At 47.0% G+C, this 23506-nt stretch overlaps 1 protein-coding gene across 1 annotated transcript in view; it reads right to left on the bottom strand.

Moving 5' to 3' along the window:
* Positions 1-23506, bottom strand: part of NECAB2 (N-terminal EF-hand calcium binding protein 2) — a 56937-nt gene that overhangs the window by 28623 nt on the left and 4808 nt on the right. The window contains exon 3 of the mRNA XM_026043121.1: positions 8776-8884. Coding sequence (XP_025898906.1) covers positions 8776-8884 — 109 coding nt within the window. The remainder of the gene's footprint in view (positions 1-8775; positions 8885-23506) is intronic.

Genomic DNA, 23506 nt, shown 5'->3' with positions numbered 1-23506 from the left:
TCAAAAATGCTGGTTTGTGCTTCTTGATGTCACTCATACTATGCTTTTCCCTTAAGCAAAGAAACATGTGTGGTGTTAAGGTGCTTGGCAGCTGTGCTCAAACAGCCACAAGACACCCCAGCCTGGCACTGCGCTTCCCAACTATTACCTTTTCATTTACTGATCCACAAACACACCTCTCGGATCGCCTTGCGGGGCTGCCACTCCAAGCCTCTCGCTTCAATTTAACATTTTAGCACTTTTTCGGTTTGAATACAACACAGTTTTCTTGCTTTAAGAAGCAGGGCCTGATCAGGAGAAGGATAAATAGCAAGTCATGGGATCAGAGCGAGAGGCAAACGGGTATTTTCTGCAGCAGAGCAGCTCCCAACACACCATGGAGGGAAAGTCGCTGGGTTTTACATTGTTTGACCTGATGCTGCAGTACTTTTGTATTGTTTAGGTCTCTTCTGTGAAGAAAAACATACTGAGATCTTGCATTAAAAGCCCAGAAGTGACAAAGACACCTAATATTAACATTTGAATGATACAGGCTTTCAAACAGAGGGCAGGTTTTTGGTTTAAGTCCCAGTCTTGCCAATGTAGTCGTGTGTTTTTCTGAAGGAGCAAGTGAGCAGGACTGGGTAGTACCCCAGGATCAAGTACCACTGTATCTAACTGCTCAGTGCTACAGCACAGGCTCTGCTCCAGGGCTTAAGACTGAAATAAAGTCAGGTTTAGGGGAGTAGGAGAAACAAATGCAGTGGTAAAATACAAGGAAAAAGAGTGCAGGGATTTCTTTCTTCCTCTACTTGCATTTTTCCAGCCAGTTGTCTCTCCTGCATCCCCAAATCTAGCACTCTTTTAGGCTTTCTGCCCTACATACAGCTTTAGTGAAACCAAGCTTAAACGACAGATATAAAAGGAGGAAGAAGCTGACCTAATTTTAATTCATGGTCTCAGTATCTCAACATTTGCTTTTGGCAATTAGCCCATCCCCAGGCTGGGCTCTGAACAATTAGTTTGCCAAGTCTCTGTTGTACTGTGCGAGATTAAATAATAGTCAAAGCTACAGAAAACCGCTGGAAAATTGAGACTTGCTCCCCAGCACAGGCACCAAAAATGAGAATATGAGATAAAAATGGGAAACTGCTTTGTTAAAACTATAAGGTGGAGATAGCGTCAATGCAAAGGAGATACGAAATTGTGCCTTTATGTAGCAAAAGCACTCTGGGACTGACGTGTTGGATTACGCCGAGTTTGTCACCTAATAAGGGGTATATATTAGATACTTRAACAGAACAAACTGCAATTTTTTGACACTTGGCTTGGGCCAAGGTCATATGCTGGAAGGAACATACTGAGAGCAGCTTGGTCACACATGAAAACTGCCCTCACGATGCTGTTGAGATCCTTTTCTGCCCAGGCTACCAGCTGAAGCACAATACATGGCTTTAACTCACCACCTCACGCTCCTTTGGAAGCTGTTCCCTGCTTAATATTCACGAGCAGATTTTAGTCTCTTTGCCTTTCTCTCTGGCCCCACTAGAACACTTTATTTCTCATATGTGAGATCAAAAGAGAAGCTTCACAGCCCAGGGAGCAGAGAGAGCTGCAGGGCTCCTACCAACACTCCTTCCTTCAGCAACTTCTGGCAGGCAACAACATCTGCCTGGACTCTCAGCTTACACCAGCAACCCCTGCCGACAGCATCTCCTCCCACATTTTGGAGGTTGCTCATYGTTTTAAGGCCATTAAGCTTCTCTGCAGCAAGCACCGAGTATTGCATGCTCGCACAGGGTCAAATACGAAGCAACCTCTACATCAACACAGCCAAGCTGAGAAACAAGATTCATCCACACAAGCAAGGAGCCCTTTTCTAGAAACCTGAAAATATTCCATGTTTAGAGGACAGAGAACATGCCACTTGGGTATCCTGAAGACTGAATGAACCACTGGTCCCAGGAGCAAGAACAAGCATCTCAACCTCACTGGAGGGATGACTATGCAGGCCATGACATCCATGCGTTCCTTCTGCAGGGATGAAGGACCACAAGTTACAGTTGCACTAGCCCTAGGAATCTTCTTGTTCACATCCCTTATTAGCATCAACATAATCTTAACAGCTTCTCCCATGCATTTAACAGCAAGTGAAATATAGACTTGTCCTTCCTTGTTTGCTCTGCTTCAATCAACCTTAAACAAGCAGCTCTTACAGAGAGACCCCTAAAGAACAGCTGTCCCAGCCATGACACCTCAAGGCCGATCAGGACCTCCAATTGCTCCAGTTTCCTCAGCAGCAGCCCCTTCCCACCAGCAGCTCTGCTTCCTAACCGCAGCCACTCAAATCCTTCATGGTGGGACCAGGTATGACACGTGCAAAAGCAGATAACGTCAATTAACTGTTGAAGGAAGCAATTCACCAAATGGCTTTTTTTTTTTTTTTTTTTTAAATTTTGAAGAGTTGGACTAAAGAAGGGAGGGGGAAGGTGCGATTCTTTTTCTAAAGACAGTTTTGAGAAAACTGACTAGTAAAAACAAGGGTAAAAAAATATGAACTTCGTTGTGATTTGCCTCCGAAAGGATGCTGCACATAGGCACAGAGACCTCTCTTTGCACGCCAAGAATAAAAAATAGTACTTCCCAGTAACATGAGGATTTACTAGCCATGTGTTTCTGGAAGGGAGCAGTCTCTTTACACTTGCCTTACATGCAACATGGAGCGAAGCTGAGTCCACCACTTGCCAATATCGGGCTTTGCTCCACTGATACCTTCTTCCCCCAACACCACTGCTTCATGCTCTGGGAATCTGAGGGCCATATGCAGCTGCCAGCACATCTAGAAGTGTAGATTTACACCCTTCTAGCTTTGGCTCTGCTCTGAGGCCTTGTCCACAGTTGTACACTTAGTACTTGGGGTCACCATGTGCTGGAAGTGCTGTTCAGATCCTCTGTTCAGATCCCCTCAGGTCTCCGGAGCCCTTGTTCATGAGTGTTTAGTCTCATCTCCCTCCAAAGAGCTTCTTTCTTCTCTGTGTCTCTTTCATTGCTCTCCTCCCACACTTTTTTCCTGCCCTTTCAGGAGGGCTCTTATTCAAGATGACACTGCAGAACCGACACAGGGTGTTTGCCAGTGCAGGATCCTCAGCCGTGACCCCAAAACCAAGAATTTGCGCAAAAGTTAGAGTTTTTTTTTTCTTTTCCCTCCTAGCTCTCTGCTACACCACACACTGCTGGCCTTTCAGTGGAAGGGAAAAGGCCACAGGCCTCAACATTTGGACCTTGGGGTCCTGCAGCTCAACTAGTGCCAAGGCACGGTTCAGGACTAACCTTTAGGAGGGACAGCCATCGAAGCTGGCCCTGTTCCCCCCATCTTTGAGCACAAGCTCCCTTCCTGCTGCCCACAACCTTGGGTCAGGCCCTGCTTCTGCCCTTGCCAGGAAGACTGGRGGGCTCTTATAGAACCAGGGCAACCTCTGGCTAGCAAGAGGTCCCATGTCCATGCTAATCCTGCCTCCTGTTGCCCATTGCTCAGGGTCAGGCCCTCTGGCCGTGGTGAGTTCACCTGGCCAGAACAAAGCCACAGATAACGCAAGCGGGGAACAAAATAAACAAAAACAGCACAACACAAACAAACGCCCCTAGATTTTTACCAGGGCCTGGCTCAAGGGGTCCATGCTCACAGGGCAGGGGAGACTTGTGCCCAGTGCCCTCACTTGGAGGGGGTAAATCCCAGCTAAGGATACCTGACATGAGCGGCTCCTCAGGCTCTGCTTTTAGGAGCCACACGTCCCACAGTTTACCTAATCCCGTGCACGAGCAACACCGGTCTCTCCTCCTCCATAAGGGTCTTTCTATCCGTCGTTCCCTCCTTCATTTCAGCCATTAAAAACACCAAGGAGCCTTGTAGCCAGAGCATAAAACAGGTCCCCCTGAGCCCCCATCTTCTCTCCGCCGACGTTTGAAGTACACCAAGGTGCTCAAGTTAAGCYGAGCCTGGGAAGCAGGGCTTCCCTGCCTGGGCTTCCATACTCCACTCATCAGCAGGGCTAATTAGTGCCACTTTGCCAGCATCGTTAGGCAGCCCCCGGYGTGGCTTTGCCTCCACCACCTCCTACCTAGGAGGAATTACTGACTTTCTCTGCTGCCTCGATCATGTCCCATCACATCCCGTCCTCCTGCGCTGCCGAGCAAACCCAGGTTATTCTCATTTATTATACAGCTCTCAGTGGTTTCTGAAGAGCCATACTGCGGGAGGAAGGTGGCTCCATGCTTGCAGAAAGGAGGCWGTTCAACACCCAGCAGCACCCAACCATATTTCCTATCTATCTCCCAGCCTTGCTCCCTGGAGGATACAGCCCTACACGATCTCTGTGAAGCAGATCACAGGCTGGTGAATTTTCACATACTGGAAAACCCAGTTGTTCCTCATTCTCCATTTGTGACAACCCTCCAGCAAAAGTGACAGTCTGGGAGAATTGTTAAGAGCAGAGAAAGGAAAAAAAAATAGCAACTTATTTTAATTATCCTACACGCAAGCTCTAGTCTTTCCTAGTATTTGCCACTGGAGAGAAGAGCTCACTTGAAGAGAGGGGATGAAAATAAAGTAATTAAAATAATAGCTTTAAGCCTAGCTGAGATAATAAATGACAATGCAGTCGAATGGTAATGCCGTGTTCTTGGCGGGCATGTAGAGCTCAGCTCCGAAGTCTTGCTCCAGTGAGCAGATCTCTCCCCAAAGGTTTGTCCTCTGCAGCTACGAAAAATGTATGAGATACAAAAGGAGTTTTGAAAATCCCTTGCTAGGACTAAATTAGTTTGGTCAACAGCCGTGTCTGACCTCCTTCTCCTTTCCCAAGGACTGACAGGCTTTCACTTTCTCATCTTGAGGAGGGGATGCAAAGCCCTGTTTTCTCTTGGCAAGCCATGACTAGTGACCCTTGTCTTCCCAGCTGGGCCATCAGGGTAGCAAGTGGACATGCCACAAGCAGGGGGAGGTCTGAACACCACCGCAGGTTGGACAAGTCCTGCAAAACTGCTTAGTCCCTCCGAAACAAGCCAGAAAGCCAAAGAGCACAGTGGGGAGGTGGAGCCTTTTTGGAGAAGAACAGCCAGCAGCAGAGGTGATCCTGCCACACACAGTCCCCAGTCTCCTGAAGACTTCAACGACGTCAACCATCATCTCACAGGCTCACATTTTGCAAAACTTGTGCTTTGCATTACTTTGCTTTGCAAACACTCATGCACACAGACACCCATGCATGCACACCTGCGCAAGCACTGCCTGCACCCACTGCCTGGCCAGTGCAAGGACACCCACATCCCAAGCCAGAAAGGCACAGCTCATGCCAGCAAAAGGTTCCAGGGCTAAAGCACCATCTGCAGACTTCATCAGCTCAATAGTTACCCAAAGACTCCTGTTAACACTGACCTGCTGCCTTCGGGGACGCTTGAGCACCCAGGTGAGGGACGTCCCCACCACACATCCCTGGAGCCACCTATTCCCACTGCAGCCCACTTACCACATGCTCAAGGGCAGAGTTATAAATGCTGTTTCAAAGCACCAGAAAAAGCTGGAAAATGTGGGTCACAAAAAGTACATTTCATCAGCCCAACCTCAAGAACATTTCAGCCCGTTATCCTTGAAACTGCAGCTTTTTAAGACTTTCCGTTTTCAGTGACATTTTCCTTCTAAAATTGATTGATATCCTTGGAGAAGGTAAGAAAGTAGTTAAATTATTCTCCAAATACAACTTTCCAGGTGAAAAAATGAAGTTTTCTAAAGCCCTGTTCTGCCACTGAACCAAATATATATATATATATATATATGCACACATGCACCCGCACATAAATGTATGTGTGCTGATATATAATTCACACAATTGTAGTATCACTCATATTAGCAGCACTGTATCATTACCCCATCACTCTTCAGGAAACTTTCCCATAAAGCCTTGTTGAAACTTCCGGAAAAAAATCAGTTAAAAACAGTGGAAAGGAGGGAAGCATTAGTGGCGGAGAGAAAAATATCACTTTATSATGACTTTTAAGCAAGGTCTTTGAATGTGATATGGCCAAGAACTACTGAAATATGTGACGCTCTTTAAGCATTTTCGCTGCCAGATGAAATAACCAGCAATCATGTGGGTTACAGCACAATCCATGCACAGCAAGGAGCCTCCTCTAGCTCTCCAACCTTGTTGGAGCTACGGGCCTTTTCCCAGGAAAAGGAGCAGCAGACAGGACCCACCTCAGGTAAGGATACTCAGGATGCTAAGGATGAATCTTGGAAAGCACTAATACATTAAATGAGGTTCAGGTCTGCAGCAAGAGCACTGATGCTGTCCCATGGTCACATATGTTCATACGCCACGGTCACTAAGGATGATAGACCTTGCTGACCATGCCACATCATYAACCTCCTCCAAACGCTTTCCATGCAGCCAGGGACAAAGAACCAGCTTCATTAATGGCCTCAGGCTATTTCTGGACATCTCATTTCCGTGAAGCATCCTACKCATTGCACCTTGTTGACAAGGTGCCTCGCTAAGGGACCGTCATTCTGCAAAGCAAAACACAGCCACGATCATCCTGCATCATTAAACCAACCCTCATTTTCCCTTCAGCAGCCCATGTTTCCTCCTTCTCAGCATCTCCCCAGGTAGAGCAAATCAAAAAGCTAATATAGACATTCACTCCGCCTGCTCCAGGAGGACCGTTCCTAAAAATACTCTACAAAATTGAATCAGCATCTTGTAATTTAGTAAGTTAAAGCAATTATTAATAATCAACAGGAGCATAATTTTCTTCATCTAGAGCTACTCCAGCTGTAACGCAATTTCAATAGCAAACTCTTTTGCCCACTAAGCAAACATGATGAACACAGAGAAAAACGCATAAAAAAAAAGGAATATCAAAAGTAGCTTTAAAAATAAACTAGCTTGTCCTTTTTATGAACAATTTTAATTCCAACGGCCTTTGGAAAGAAACTAAATTTGCCCCCATCTTTCACAGTGAAGTGGAAAATGTCAAAAAAAAAAGAAACAGAGGTCACTCACATGGTATTGCAGTCTGTCATTTAATTGCCCTGTGTAAAAGTCCCTGCTAATTATCAGTAAGTCAATAATCTATGTGACGCTTAAGCAAAGTCAGCAGAAACCATTTGGAAAATAGCAGGAACCTACTAGAGAAAACCAGCCTGGGACCAGGGACTCCCACCAGTCTCAGGGCTAAAGCCCAACAAAAAGTATGTTGAGGTGTTTATCTTCATTACCATGCCATTTATAGCAAGTCTCACCATGAAATGGGTTTTCTGGAGACCAAGATTAAAAAAAACTGAGGAATGTTTTCTTCCCTCGGTTTGATAAGTTTGCTGTGGGTGTCTATGCTTTCTGAATCAATAAACAAGCCCCGATTCACGCAAAGATATAACTTGGAAGCGTGACCAACTCGTTGCTTTTTCTTCCAGCCAAGAACAGCAGATGCTCCACAGCTCTGTGGAAGCAGGGGAACTTAATGGGTATTGATGACGAGATGAAGCCAACTTGGCAAAATTAAAACATGAGTGAATTGCTGGGACTGCCCACGTGCAGGAGCTGCTAAGCACAGTCCTGGTCACCACAGAGTCATTTCACATCCCTCATCCCAACCTTGGCCACTCCAGCCTGTTCCCAATGCAGCCGGTGCGACGAGGAGATGCTCAAGGAGAAACATTTTGGTAGATACTACGGCTGCCTCATTTCACGTACACCCATAAAAATATTTTAAAGTTTTCTATTTCCTAACCCCTGAAGTTGCATTGCTCATTGATTTATTGCTACAAGAACCGAAGACAAGTCCTGCATTGCACTACATGCTAGGTACAACACCTGTACTTGCAGTGGAGCCATGGTAGTCAAGACCATGGTAGTCAAGACCAGTCAAGACCATCTCGGTCAAGCAGACATAGCAAAATATGCAGCTTAGTCTCTTCTGCAATATGCTTTCTACGTACAATGTACATACATTTAGTAGGGGCAGGTGGTCAGAAGACACTCAAAGTCCTTGGGTGGCTCTGCTTCACACTGGCCCACAAATATGAATATGGTAAGCCCTCAATTTTCAGGGAAAAAAATGAATTTAAACTAGTTTTGGATTGTTCTGGAGTACAATTGGATGATTAGGAACAACTCTATAGAGACCCACTATGCAGCCCCACTATCCAGCCTTGGATTCACCCAGGCCAGCCTCAGTTTTCCTGGTGTCCGGAAGCAACCAGGGAATCCACCAGGCTATTATTTTTTTAAGCATTTCCTGGGCAACTTCTTATTTGAAACTGGATTCTCTTTTCATGTGCTGTTTTGGACAGAGATTTTCTCTCTAGAGGAATTAGAGTCAYATTAGAATGACTCAAAGCTGACTTTAATTTATATTTACAAACAGCCTCGCTATTCACGCTTTGGAGGACTGGCTCCCCTCAGAAAGGAGAAAAGCTCCATCCTGCACATCCATGCCCACGCGCAGCTGCTGCCCACTGGCAGGGAACCCCGCAGGACACCAGGGACCCCACGCTCGGCYGGCACCACGAGCCACCTCAGCGCTGTGTGGGTGTCAAGGAATTCACAAGCATCTCAGATCCCACCAAAGAGAAACAGGGTCAGAGAGGGTGGTGAGGGGTGTGTGGCAGAGGCAGGTACAGGGCCGTGAAATTTTAGGTCAGGGAAGTCAGCATTAGTGGCAAATTAGTTTGTTTCGTTAATTTGACAGCACAGCCCGGCCTGAAAACATGGAAGGGCAGGCCCCATGTGAGCTACTTACTTGGTGTTGTCTGAGTCAATGGTGTGAAAGAGCTTCTCCAGTTCCTCCTCATTGAGGGTCCCATCAGAGAAAAAGGCTTGAAACTCCTCCAGGGACAGCTTCCCATCATCTGCAAGCAACAACACAGCAGGCATTAGGGACACGGGCCAGCAGGGCCACCCACACCCAAGACAAGCTCGTGCAGGGGACCTCGAGGTGGGGGACAGCCCCAGGCCCACACACAGCAGGATCTCATTGTGGCAGACACAGCCTTTTGCTCCGTGTGTCCAGAGGATACAGGATGCTCATGAAGGATCATAAACCACATGGACATGTACCAAGGACTTCCCAAATCTGGACAAGATGGCAATATAGCAGCCATGGGACACAAGACTTCAGCTGTCTCCTGTTTAACGACACAAGGGCTGTGTCACCTTAATATTGTGCCTTTTCTTCTAAAGGGACTTGATGACACACCAAGTCCATCTGCTTGGCCATACGGCCAAGCATATGGGTGCTTCTTGGCAGAGGCACCTGAAAGCAAAGGAATGACAAGGCAGAGGTTGAGTGAAGACCTCCCAAGCATCGGCCACTCACATACTGACTTGCAGTGATTTCATTAGCAAGCTCCACGTGGGCTACTCATTTGGTCTGCAGAGGTTTCTCCCTGCAGACAGTCCATGCCTGGAAAAAAACCTCTACTCGGTGTCTACAAATCTGAAAATTTGCCCTTAAACTTTGCACGTACATCCTCCGCTCTGAGAACAACCCTTGCCTAAAGATAAGGAAAGAGGGTGGGTGTTTCCAAGCCCTCCCAGTTAACGAAGATGCCACACATCTTCATTACTGGGTGGACAAGCATCCCAGGGTCGCAAGCTCCCTAGCACCTTTCCACTCACACGCACAGAAGAGAAGGTACCTGGCCTGGAAATGCCACTTACTTTGCAGCAGAAGCCTCATTTATTATTTAATCCTATCAATTAGAAACCCTGTTGCTTCTCTTTCAGAAAGCAACAGTGGAAGACAAAACCGGCCACCTCTTCCCACACTTGTCCATATTTCCTCTRCAACTAAGTCAGCCTGCTGCTCTTAAAACACACCTTCATGGCCAAAAGCCAGCCTGCTTTTCCCTACCCGACACAGAGGAAGTCAGAAGAGTGACAGACTGAGCCCAGGCCACCTCTGTAATTGGCAGCCACGACAACCTACCCATCAGGAGAACAAAAACCACAACAGCAATGGATGGAAAGGGCGTGATTTCCAGAGCAACACAATGTTTATAGAGTGTGCCCAGCTGCCTGGGCTGCTTTTCCATATTTCCTTGGAGCTGAGGGTAGGCAAGGCAAAGGCAGGTAGTTAAAACCAAGTGCACACAGGGCCAGCAGTCATCACGTTGGCTCTTCAAGGTGCAAGAGTAGATCTACAGAGAAAATAGGCAATGGCAAAGCTCTTCTGTAGCACTTAAGAGGCAATCTTCTAGTGATGGAGGGTGACAAATTCAATACTATTCTTTAAGCACCGAARGCTTCCTGAAGCCTGGAATACAAATAGTTTGTGGTTCATAACATCAAGGAAGAACATCAAGCAGTGGAGGATCTAGAAGAAGGAAGCAGCAACAATAAATTCCACTTCATTTTTTTCCTGGAGACCTCCCAGAGGTGGCTGCCTCTTGGGAGGAATCTGAATAGGAAGAGCGCAGGTCTGAGCAGTAAACACTGCTCAAGGTTTTCATTCCCCAACAAATAAGAGCATAGAGTGCCAGGCAGCTTAAAGTCGATCACTATTTAATACGAGCTTGACTCCTTGGCTGCAAACACACAAAGAAAAAGCATTTCAGAGTAACAAAATAATCCTTGAGCTACATATCTGCAGCCTCAAAGCAGCCTTGAAGCGGGTCATTGCTCGAGCCTAGAAGACAGAGGAGCCTTCAGGGAACGGGTGATAAGAGGAAGCAGACAGGGCTGGAATTTGAAAGTTAAAATTAAAGGAGCAGAAAATCCGGTATAAAGAGGATTGTCCACAACTTGACTGACACGCAGGTTGGAAAGCCAGTGCACATCGTGATAAGCACTGATGCAGCCCGGAGACACAGCGCTCCCGGAGCAGCCTTATCTGGAAACTTGCAGAAAAGCTATTTTTTTTTCTCTAAAAGCAGAAACTTCTGCAGTTCCAAAGGCCAGATAAGACTTTCCAAAACTGTCTTTTTGCCAAAAGTGCCTGGGTGCTGGAAATACCAAAGGAGTTGGCATATGTTGTACTGGAGCAGTCATTGCCAATCATATGGCTCAGCAGAGCCCACGTACTACTCTCCAGGAGCTGGTTCGGAGACATTTGTCTTAAAATAARCATCTATTTGTACTTTTGATAACATTTATAGGGTATGGAATATCATTTTTTTTCCTATCTCATAAAAGAAAACAAAGAATTCTTCAATTTCAAGTTCTAAGGAAGTAATTGAGGTCTTTTAATGCCTTTTTAGCACATTAAAAACCTAATCACCTGCTCAGCTCCCCCTCTAAGTCCAGTAAATACTTCAGCTGGCAGCTCAGACAAACCATGGACTATGACTTGCTGATATTGCAACTAATAACTGAGAACAGAGAGCCCCAGCTGGGACGTTATTATCGTCACTTTGCCACGAAAAAATAAAATCTGAGGAAGTAACAGGCAGCTTTATAGATTGCTCTCACGGTCAAAKGCAGCAGGGGGAAAGCAAAGCTAAGATCATAAATTGTCCAAAATGCAGCTAATTTGATGGCTACGTTTTTGGAAATTYACTCTGCAGCAGAAAAGGCTTAATGCAGCTACAAGATAATGTGACTTTTCTGACTGCAATTTCACTAAGTCTATGTAAAATTATATCAAGTTGACACTGCTCATATATTATCTAGCTATATTATGAACATATTTTATTTATTTTTCACTACCGTGTACACTCTAAAACACTTTTGTCCTTGCTTAGCATTCAAGTATCATTATCYGGCTATATTATAAACATATTTTATTATTCATTTATCACCATATGAGCTCTAAAATACTTTCAACCCTGCTTAGGGTTCAGGCACCAGACCTATTGGATTATTGCGGCTTTTGGAGAARAATGACAAATAATTTTTCTATTTCTAGGGGAAAACAAGGGTGAACGTGCAATTATCCATACTTCACATTCAGGTGGTTGGGTACATTTTGAGCTCTCCGTAGTGAGATTGTCCCAGTGGGAATATCCAAAGCCAGTGGCCCACAGCTCATCTGTCCCATTGCCCATGCTGCAGTTCCAACCTCAGCTGTACCCAAAAAACACCCATTTAGGGACCCAAAACTGCACTTCGAGAAGCAGCTGGAAGGAAAAGCCACACTCAACACARGAGGAAACAGGATGCAGAAGCAAGCAGGCTCCTCAGCTAGGAGAAACCCTTCTGACTTGCCACTTCCAGAGGAATCCAGAGTGTTGGGATTATTTGTTCTTTTCTTTGACCATTTATTTTCAGGGAAAGGGGCACTGCAGCCAAACACCTCGATCCGCTTCCAAAAAACACCCGTAGGATCATTTTTGGAACTGGGACTCAGCRTCATACAGCAGCCAACTTGAAAAACACCCACCTACTTTCACCCTGTATCGCAGTGTTGCTTCAGGGGCAACCGAATTTTCTTGCAATCAGGCCTGGAAACTTATCTCCAACTCCGGATAAAGCTGTGAAGCTCCAGCAAAGCCATAGGGTGCTGTGTTAGAAGAGCATCTCACACAGCTGGGTCTCCTCACCACTGCAGTGAGGCGCCCTCCTGCAAACATCTTCGCTAATGAGAAGCGACACACATCATTAAAGGGAAATTATTAGAATTACAGTAATTTTCTAGTGGAAGGAAACTGCTGAACAGCTCCAAGATGACTTTGGTGGGCGTATAAATGGCCTAATCTGCAGCCCAGATGTTTTCCCAAGGGATGGCAGCACATCACTGGGTACCCATGGATAAACTGAGACACAGCTTGACATTGTCATCACCCACACTTAAAAGAGCATCAGCTGAAGATAAGGTCAATGTCTGCTGACTTGGGTGCAAGGTATCTGCATACGGGTGTTAGCACAGGCCTTTTGGATTTTGGTCTTTCCAGCCTTATTATCTTCCCTTCCCACTTTCAGAGCAGGCTTGCAAAGACATAAATTGCCCATAGCAAATGAAAGATCATCCCTTAAAAAGCCAATCAACACCCCTTGCGAGTCATTTAGCCTAGTAACAAAGATTAGCTCGTTTTTAGCAACTTGAAGATACTTCTCTAGTATGAAAGCATGGAGTTCAAATGAAATACTAGGGCTATTTCATTCTTTTGCTTCATGCCATGAAGCAAGTGATCCAATTTTGTGCTAAGACTGGAAGTTTATTTAAAATCCTTCATAAAGCAAGACAGAATCTCCCTTTTGGACAAGGGTTAATCTTTCCAACGGAATTAAAAATAAGAAGAGAAGCACTTCCGCTTCAAAAAGACCACATCAGACAGCATAAGAYATTAAATAATAATCTAAAGACCAAATTTTACCTAGCATTTTGAGGAACGCTGCACATAGCAAGCCGAGTTTGGCTGGCCAGCTTCCATAGGAAACTTGGCCTGGGAAAATAAAGATTTCCATTGTGGTCAGAAACCTCATCCTTGTTCTCAGCGGAAACAACTCGAGCTTCCAGCAACGCCCATCGAGATGCCCGAGTTTCCATCAAGCCGCTCAGCTTTTTATCTTCAAATCAAGCCTTTTGTCATGCCAGATTTGGAAGAATTATATTTAATAGCAGCTATAGATAGATACCAAATGTAGGCTGGTAGGCAGGGAGACAAGACAACTGACAAAGCACCTCCTCTCCCACAGTCTTTTGGAAGCTTTATTTCTTTCAGTTTTCCAGATAAGCCTCACCCTGCAGTAATGACCTGATTTAAGTGTTTTTCTTCTGTGCTCACCCAATCTATAGGCTTTCGATGCTGTATCGCAGCTATTTCCGAATGTCTTCCAAAGAAATTCCTGCTCCCCAGTGAATTAAACGCATGGAGCAAACTTGGCCGGSGTACAAATAGGCTGCCCAGATTAAATAGAGCTTTCGCTTAATAGAGCCGCTAACAAATGCTACCTGAACATTTAGGGCATGACTCAAGTCTACAAAACTGCTTTAATCTACCATTTTTCCCAATAGAAAACAAGAGGTAACACAAGCCAGTTTTAATCTCACTAATTAGAATATTTTCTTCCAATTTAAAAAGAAAAATCAACATCAGCAGCTATTTTCAATACTTTTGCTTCACATCTGAGGCGGCACAAGCGGCAAGGTAGACACAGCTGCAGGGAGGACTTAGACCTAGCCTTGCAACTGCTTCTTCAAGGTCATTTTCCAGCTTTTGTCCTCAGCTTTACACAGGGCACTGCTCAATGGAGGGCTCTGAACAACCGTGGCCTTTTAGCACCTTTGATTTATGTTGCCCRTCCAAGCTGCCTCCCCTGGCAGGCCCACGGGCACAAGCCACCGGGCAGAGCCTTCTAGCTCCCGACCTGCACAGTTCCCACCACGGAATTCCGGCTCCCAAAGGCTCCGATTCTCTGCACACTCAAACATTCGCCTTATTTKCTCCATTGCTGCTCAGCTGCACGGCTTTGAACACAGTTTTCGGTTGCAACCTCCAAAGAAGTGATAGATACCACAGCACAAAACTAGGATTTCTGGTTTAGAGGGGACTAGAAGGCTGCAATGGTCTGAAACTTGGTCTACTTTCAATCCTTACCACTAGATACTCCAAATTTCCTTATTTTGTAGGCAGCCTTATTGCAGACCCCTTTTCTCCAAGAGGTCTGCATTCCCAAACCACCACCAATCTCTCCATTAATACAGCCCCCATTCCAACCACACTAATCATTTGCTGAGAAGGGAAAATAAAGATAGCACAGCTTGCAGCTATAAGAGACAATTTAGTTCGCCAGTAACCCCAAAGGCGGTGAATTCTGACCTAAAAGCTTTCTGCTTGCAAAACAGCACTGGAGGAGAACAGGACCTGCCTGATACGGTGCTGTAAGGACAAGTAGTCTCAACAAGAAGTGCCACGAACAATGGAAAACACACTAAAAATAAAGAGTGGAAGGAAAAATAATATGCGGATAGGTATATTAAATTATTGCATGCTCTTGCTGTTATTTGCCTATACAACAAACAGCTCATGTCCGTGCAACCACAAAGCAAAACGTTGAAAGTAATTCTCTGAAAGGTTCATTATTTCCTTCCATGCATAACGGAAGTGCTCAGGGAGTCAGAGATGGATTTATATCTATTAGTGAGCTCTGCCACTAGGAAAGCAGGGAAGTGGTTTTGTTTGGGAGATTTCTCAGCAGTTTCTCCCCCAAGCTCATCAAAAGCTAAACCTTCAGAAAAGGTGTAGAAAATAGAGAAAGAGAGAAGAGCGTTCCCATCCTAATGGCAGCATTCAGCAAGCTGCTTTTCAGCGCTCCCAATACTTGTGTTTGCCTCATACTTGTGTTTGTTCTCATGCACATCTCTCCAAAAGACTCAAAAATCAATTAAAATTTTATTTTAATAAAGGGGCGCCCATGAAGTCTTGGAGCCTGGTCCTTTTCCACCCTGTCTTCCTCCCATGTCACTAGGGAAGGAAGCTTTCGAGATAATCACCTCAGCCAACATCCAGCTGCTGTCTCGTTTACAAACAGAGCATAAGGAAAGCTGCATTAGTGGAAGAGAAAAATTAAATCAAGAAAAATTGACTGGATATCAATAAGCTGCTATAAATAGAGAAGTTCCATGATATGAGATGCTGGAATATGCTCACCTCATCCTGAGYGGAGCGCACACAACTCCAAGCATTTATGTTTCCCACACCACGCAGAGRTCAGCGTTGACCCAGGAAAAATCAACTTGTAGTTGTCATAGACATTTCTCTCCATCTCCCTAAAGTGCACCCCCTGCTCTCATCTGGCTTGAAGATGGGACCTACAGCAGGTAATTCCTGAGCTTCAGCTTAGCTTCACCTTAATCTGAACAAGAAGTCTCTGAGAAGCTACCATGAGTAACCATGCAGCAAGCCCATGACCCTGATACACCATTTAAATCGACTCCTACCAATTTCCAGTTCAGTTCTGCCTTCACTTAAAGAAATTCACCAGAAATTACCTCTTGTGCCAATCACATATGAAAGAGCAGTGAGAATTAGCCACCTTTTTTTGCTGTGTTTATTGCGTCAAGCATTCAGATACTTCAGTGACAGGTTCTCTTGTGTAACGAGATGTTTGAGCATCCTTGAACTTCTAGGAGGTCATTTCATTCCCATCTCTGTTGTGCTGCTCTAGGAGGGAAGCCAAGAGCTGCATCTCTCCTACACTTTCCACAGAACATCACCCGGGGTTTCTAGTGATGGTTTAGTAAAAAGAGCACACCTGCCCTGGCAAAGAGCTAGGTTTTGGGAGCTTTGAAGGACTGGCACCACCATGGTTTGGGCTTAACTCTTCCCCCATTCAGAACTGAGCAGGAACATCTGCAGTGATGATTGAGAAATAATGAGACTCCCCTAATCAATGAAGCAGAGATSAAGCGCAGCTGAGCTGCTTGACATTTAGGCAACACAGCACCAGACCACCCAGGAACCTGCACGGTTTGAGGCTGGAGAGGTTCTGGTGCCTCTGGGAGCAGTGGCTCCAAGGGACACCAGGGAGCCATACAAGGGGAAGGCAGGCCAAGCACCTTGCATAGACCTCAAGACCTCTTGGATCCAAGATCCTTGTTTACAATAAAGAAGCATTTTCTGCAAAGCAGATCATGGACTTATAAATCCCACTCACACCCAGTTACCTCGCTCAGTAGATGAGACCAAAGCAAGCAAGGAGAGGATGAACGTGAGGCAGCAGATTCTTCTGCCGGTTTAAATAAAGTCATATCTAGCTTAAGGCATCACGTAGGGAAACCCCAGTGCTTTAGTGACAGTAATTTCTCACACATTCCCAAAACAAGACAAAACACAGCACAATTTGCACAAGGCCTTCTCCTCTCTCATTCCTGGCAGAGCAGCCAAAGAGGCAGCTCTCCTAAAAGCGAGAGGAGGGCAGCAAATATTCTATTTACAGCAGAGCAGATGATAGCAGAGGGTGTGTTTGAAAGAGAAAACAGATTTTCCTCAATTTTCCCAGCTACAAAAGGCAAATCAGCACATTCTGCGGTCCTGGCACACTGGGCTGAGAGCCTTCAGCAAGGCTGCTGAGCAAGGGTGCTCAGAGCAACTTCTTAATGCTCAGAGATTGCCCAAGTTTGGGTGTTCTTTCCCCAGAACAGCAAAAGGAGACATCTCAGCATCATGCTGACCTCCTCTGCCAAATCCCCGTCCCCACTCCAGAGTGGGGAGGGCCGAGAAAAGTAAATTTAGAAGCATAATGTGTGTAATTTTGCATGGGGACACAGCTGGGAAGGGGTCAGCACAAACACTGCAGAACCCGCAGTTTCGGGCAGGCAGCCAGCACAGAAGTTTCCAGCCTCACACTTGCTCAGAGACAGCCACAAAGCAAACCCAGGGTGATATTTGGGAACATTTTAGTCAATCTTAAGCAAGCGCAACCAGCTCCAAGTGTCCTCCAGTGTCCTGCAGTGTCCTGCTGAACCTGGGCACAGAGTAGGAAAGCAGAGGGCTCAGAAAGGTGACAAATCCTTTCACGACTGCAAATGCAACTAAACCAGTTCATTTTCTGACCTATACCAGCAGAAGCTGTATTTCTAACTAACTAACGGGTTTAGCACAAGGCTTTGTATGGGGCTACGCCAGGTCTCTGCAGACCAGAAGGTCTCCGCAGACCAGAAGGCTCTGGATGCCCCAAATGTGCCGCTGGGCCACATGCAAGCCCAAAACATGGAAAACCTCATTCTGGTGCCCACAACGCATGCATGTCATGACATTGCTCCTCCTTTGCAAAACAAGCCTTGTTCTGGCCACACTAGTCCATTAAGTGGCTGCTTAGAGCCCCAACAAGAGGAGGGCAGTGGCCTCTCAGATACCGGGGTGCAGTGACCGCTGCAACTGCTGTTGTTGACAAATTAGCAGCAAATTATTGAGGATGAGAGAGCTACAAACTCATGGCTTTCTGCAGCCTGGGGAACCGATGCCTGGCAGCAGATGCCGTTTTCTGCTCAGCTCACAAGCTGTGCGGACACGGAGGCAGCAAATTAAGCCAGCTCAAAAGACAGATCACTTATTTGCATTCGCAGGAAGCACAAAACGTTATCCTGCTGCATTGTAATTTACAGCATATAGGACACGCAGCTCCTTGTGCCAGCACCGACAAGATGAAATTTCTTGAATAGCAATTAGAATATTCATAATTCATAATTAATAACCAGCTTCTTCATTTGAGCCGTTGAGCCAAGAAGTCCAAGTGTAARTCTGCAATGCTAATCACTTGAAACAGGAACCTTTTGGAGCATCAACAGTCTCAAAATTCCCATGGAAGATGTTGGAGGCACTAAGACAAATTACAGCACGTGCTCTACAGACCCTCTCCGAAAACTTAATTGTCACTAGCTGATTCTCCTCAGAAACCTCTTTCAGGGGTAGTTTTTGCTTGGAGGCCAGCATGAACAAGACCCAAAGGGCTCTTGCTGAGCGTGCAGGTCCTGGCCGCTTTGGAGATGATCCATCTCTACTTCCCAAATCCTCACCTAAGCCCTTCTGGTTGGCCTCCTTGAGGACAGCAGCCAGAGGAAATCTGGTTAAATCCAGTCCCATTGGTCTCGGGTTTAGGTTCTTGCTTAACAAGGTTTTGCACTTATTAAATTTGCACTTATTTCCAACAGAAGGATTCAAGTCCTACACCAAGGACATCTTGCTATTTGTCCCAGCTAGGATGGGCACCTCAGCCCTGTCAAAATTACTCAATGTCTCTGCACTAAACCGTGCTGCTCTTTTCCCTGCCGTGTCCCTGGGAAGCTTCAGCAGAACAGCTGAACAGGGCAGACGTGGAGCCCTCCTGCAGGGAAGGCACATCTGCTTGGAACGATTGCAAGGAGAAAGAGCCAAGCATGTATTTCTGCTCCAGCAAATTAAACGAGCCCATCTTGATGATTAAATACCTTCGCTTTGAACCAAACCTAACGCTGGCACCGAGGAGCACCCACAGCAGCACCAAGAAGCTCACGTGCCCCAGGAACGGCAGCCCTTTGGGATGAGCTGCTTCTTGCACAAAACACGCACAGATCTTCTCACCCCACTGGCCTGCAGGAAGTGGGATGTCTAGGGACCTTCCTGCATGATTGTGCTCCAATGGAAAGGGGAGGGAAAGATCTCTTCCCGTGAAAGCTCAGCCACCCCACGAGGTTTGCCCTTCTCCTCATCGCGCCCGGGTGACAGGGCAGGCAGTGCCTCTTCATGGCAAAACCAGAGTCAGCATATAGCATATTGGGCTCATCATATATCGTGATATTGCATAAATAAAATGCACACATTGCATACATAAAATTGCATACATAAAATGCACAAAACACTGTTTCTGTGCTCACCCTGCTCCATCCGGGCACTTCCACACGGGCAGCAGCCACAGCCCCATACAGGAGCGCGGGCTGCACAAGTAGGTCATGCTGCAGGTTGGGAAAGGCAGAGCATCCCTGCATGCCATGTGCATTTAATTTTCATTTTACATCTTAATTTTGCATCTTAATTTTGCATTTTAATTGCAAAAGTGACTGCAGKGAAGGTAGAGGGGAAACTGCGGGTCAAGCCCCAATGCAAACCCCTCTCAGGGCATCTCCCCCCCAGCAGCTCCCTTTGCCCTTCCCGGCCTCGCAGAGAGCAGAGCGGGGCCCGCGTTTCAGCCTGGCCCACTTTAATTTCRCTGCATATCAAACGAGGAGGAAAGGATTTGGAGAGCCAAGGCGTTTGAAAAATGCCCCTGAGCTTTTTCTCCGTGGAAAATGGGGCTGCCTCGCTTTTGCTCTTAATTAAACAGAACTTCAGAAAGGAGCAGCTGGGGTTTATGGAAACACTTGCTGAACTGAGCAAGCAAAAACGCCAAACACGCAGTATTTCAGTTTTAGTTCAGCTCAGCTCCTTCTTCACATTCCCGCCCCCCACCCCGCCAAAACTCACAACCGTCTCCCAACTTTCCTTTTGCTTTTCCACAGGGAAGCTGAATAAATTCCCAGGAAGCTTCAGAGACAGCGTGAAAAGACAGACACCTCCCGGGGGAATTTTCCTTTGAAGACTGAGAATTTACAGAATAAAGCTGCAATCTTCAGCACAACCCGTGCCCTAATGCAGAGCCCTTTCCAGCTGCTGGTGGAAACRGCTGGATTTGCTTGCCCAGGAGCAGAGCTGGGAATGGGCTCAGCCCATTTTGGGAAGAGGCCTCCAAGACCCTCTCACTTGGGAGCCCTCCACGGCTCGTGAGGATGGGCTCTGAGCTTGCAGAGAGGCTTCGTGCATTTTTAATGCCATGTGCTGCTTCGCCTGTGCTGAATCTGCACTTTTTCAGCCCAAGCTCCATCATTAGCATCCCGCCTCCGTTGACTGCAGCAGCCCGGTCTGCTGCAAACCCTCACCCTGCTGCTCCAAAACTGGCACCCTGGAGTTCACTTGGGCCACTTGGGCTGGTGGGAAGCATTAGACAGATTACTCACATGAAAYGTGCATATGCAATATGGGCTTATTCCTCAGGGAGGTCCCTGGGGATGCTAGACCAAGACCTCCTTGCTTCCAGGTGATTTACTAGCAGAGTTTGGACTCGGCTCCAGTGCCAAACTAGCCATGGAAAGCRTCTCAGCAAGCAGGCCAAGCTGCTCTCACCCTTCAAGGTGCCCATGTGCAAGGCTCAGGGAGGACCTCARCTCCCTTCAGATCCTCCTACACCCATCGCTGGCCAAGATACATCCACCAAATCCACCTGTGATTCACACCTACTACCAGAGGCTGGATTTCCCATTGCACTGAATGCTGAATTTTCTTGAATGCAAACATTCAAGAAAAACCTCCAACCTCAGCGTTTTGCCACCAGAGCGAATATAGACTTGCTCTTGCCTGCAGTTTTCACCCTCATTACAGGGGAGCTAATTCCAGACCTCATCCATCTTTGGCATCGCAGAAGACTCTGCTTCTGCTCCAGCATCTGGCTCAGGGCCCTGTCACAGCGCAGGTGTTGTGAGAAACATTTATTCCTTATTCTTGCTCTATAAAAGCACCCAAATATTCAGCCTAGCTCAAAAGGTTCAGCAGTCTGAGACCTAAAGATCAGAGCAAAAAGATACACAAGTGCAAACTGAAACATAAACTCTAGTCATAGCAGGTAATATAGCAGGTAAAAGGGGAGGTAAAAGGGGGGAAAAGTTATTATTTGTGTTAAATTGTGATGGACCAGTCCTGTTCTGTGATGATTTAAGAGCACACAAAAAACCATTGCATTGCCTGGGTTGTTTGATTGCCCCCTCTACGACCACGTTTGCTCAGTTCAGTACGGGGCTGTCAGAAAAAGCACACAGGAAGGGAGATCACAGCTCAACAARCCACATTCTAAGCTCCTTGATATAATAAAAATAATTTAAAAAATCCGCCTGCATCTTGGTTTTGCACAGAAGCTCCCGGGCCTGTGGACAAGACATGAGGCTGGTGGAGGCTGAGGTCTCACCCTGCCGAGATGGGCAGGGACGAGAGACCCTGGGACCACAGAAGTTATCACCAGCGCACTCCATTAGTCCCCACACTGGCCATTTCCAGAGGACCTGCACATTGCAAACCTGTCTGAGAGAGAAGATCTGCAGCAAGAGTCTTCCCAGGCAATTAGGCAGCGACACACACGCCGCTTTGAAGGACACTCGACGGCGGCGCGTGGCACTTAGCAGGGTCGCCCTTTCCCGGGGCTGATGGCCTTTAAAATGTCAGGCTCCTCATTTAGGGAGCAACAACTGGTTTTGAAAAGTTCAAGTGCCCGTGTCGTGCCCGAGCTTTAAGCACCCCCACGGACAGCCCTTTGCGAGGCACGTCCCCCACCGCCAGTCCTGGCATTGATCATCAGCTCTACTCGCAGGGCACTCGGTATATTTGCTATATGTCTTACTGTGTATGTGCCCACTTCATGGCTTCTGTGACTCCTCTGGGCTCAACTCTTCTTCCAGTTAAGCTCCACAAGACCGTTTTCCCTTCCTGTTTCCAAATCTGAGGGACCAGGGACAGCATCTCCAGACCCAACTGCGGGTTCAGAGCCTGAGGTTAGCGACCACCACGCACCATAGCAGGGCAAGCACTTGTGCCACTGGGATCCACACAGGGAAGGACCTCGGCAGCAGAAACCAACCTTGGATACAGAACTGAAGACCCAGCTGGAGCTGGGGAGCTCAAACCGGAGCAGCCYCAGTTACACCATTCCCCATTTTTCCTTGCTGGAAGTTACACATCTGGATACAGCCTTGCTTTGGCTGCAGACATCCCTCTTCCTGCAAGGCAGCRGGATAATTATTCCCCTCTCTCTGCTTCGTGTTATCTAGTAGCCCCTGGGTTTTAAAAGAGTGAGACTGATAATAAGGAGAAGGATACAGGCACGATTTGGGGCTGCTGCTGGCCGCTTGCCTGCACGTGGGCTGCCAGAGCTGKTTTTTTTCACAATTGTCTGGCACAAATTGCTAGTGAATTATAGGCACTATTTGCAGCAATATATTTGCTCAGGATGCAGTTTTTGTCTTGTTTAATTTTAACAGCTCCAATAAACCACCTTTGATAGATACAGGCGATCAGAGGAAAGTGCCTAATTAAAGGTGCCTGGGAGCCCTGCGTGTTCAGGGCTGCYCGGGCTCGGGGCAGGGAAGCAGCGACCAAAATGTGCCCTTCACACGGGTTAGGAGGGACAGAGATTAAACCCGACTATTAAATCCCCGTGATTAAACTGAGTCACAAACAGCTGAAGCCCGGCTCACATGAGAAGGTTCCCAGGAGGGTGCTGGCAGCAGATACCCCCCTGCCAAGGGGGCCAGACCAAATCAAAGCTGCTTCAGCCTCCCTCGTGGCAAAGGGAAGCCAAATTCCAGGGCGAGCACGTGCCAAATGCACAGGCTGCCCTGCTGCCTCCTGCACACACGGCCCTGGCACGTCTAGGTGACCCCAGGGACAGCGACCATCAGCAGAGCCTCCCAGACCCCATCAACTGGACCCACATAATCTGCTGGACCACTACAGGCCTCCAGGCCGCAATAAATCCTTACCAGGCACTTGAAAATTTCATCTCTGCTTAAAAACAACATCAACAATTTAGCAAGGGGAGTATCGACTCGCTGGATCTGCTTGGAAGAGCTTCCTGGCTCTGGAAGTGTTAGGCATTAATGAGGGAGATCAAAGAGGGCCCTGGGTGCTAAGCTGGCGGTGTCAGTCAGTGGCAGGCTCAGCTGGATGGCTTTTCAGCCAAAGCACCAGCCACCACAACTAAGGTATTGCCAATAAGGCTCAGCTTTGGAGCTAGAGATCAAGAGAAGCCAAGAGGTCCCTGCACAGCTCCTCGTGCTCCTGGCTGGCTGTCAAGGAGGAATGCTCCTGCTATCCAGCACCCTGTTAAATGGCTCAGCTTGGGCTCCAGAAGAAGATGGCTTTTAAAAGTCCTCTAATTAAGCACTTCTCAAAGCCTCTTGGAAAGCAGGATCCCACATTCCCACCCACCACAGCACGCGGCAGGGCCACCAGAGCTGCCACCGCTGCAGATCCCCATCCCTCCGCTCAGCGCCACGTCCCTAATGAAGGAGCAAACCCCGGGCTCCGAGCGCA

The sequence above is a fragment of the Nothoprocta perdicaria genome, unplaced genomic scaffold (assembly GCF_003342845.1).
Source record: "Nothoprocta perdicaria isolate Ctin4 unplaced genomic scaffold, notPer1 scaffold_321, whole genome shotgun sequence".
In the NCBI taxonomy this organism is placed as follows: domain Eukaryota; kingdom Metazoa; phylum Chordata; class Aves; order Tinamiformes; family Tinamidae; genus Nothoprocta; species Nothoprocta perdicaria.
Note: the sequence above shows the minus strand (reverse complement) of the source record. Positions and strands in the feature narration are given on the sequence as shown.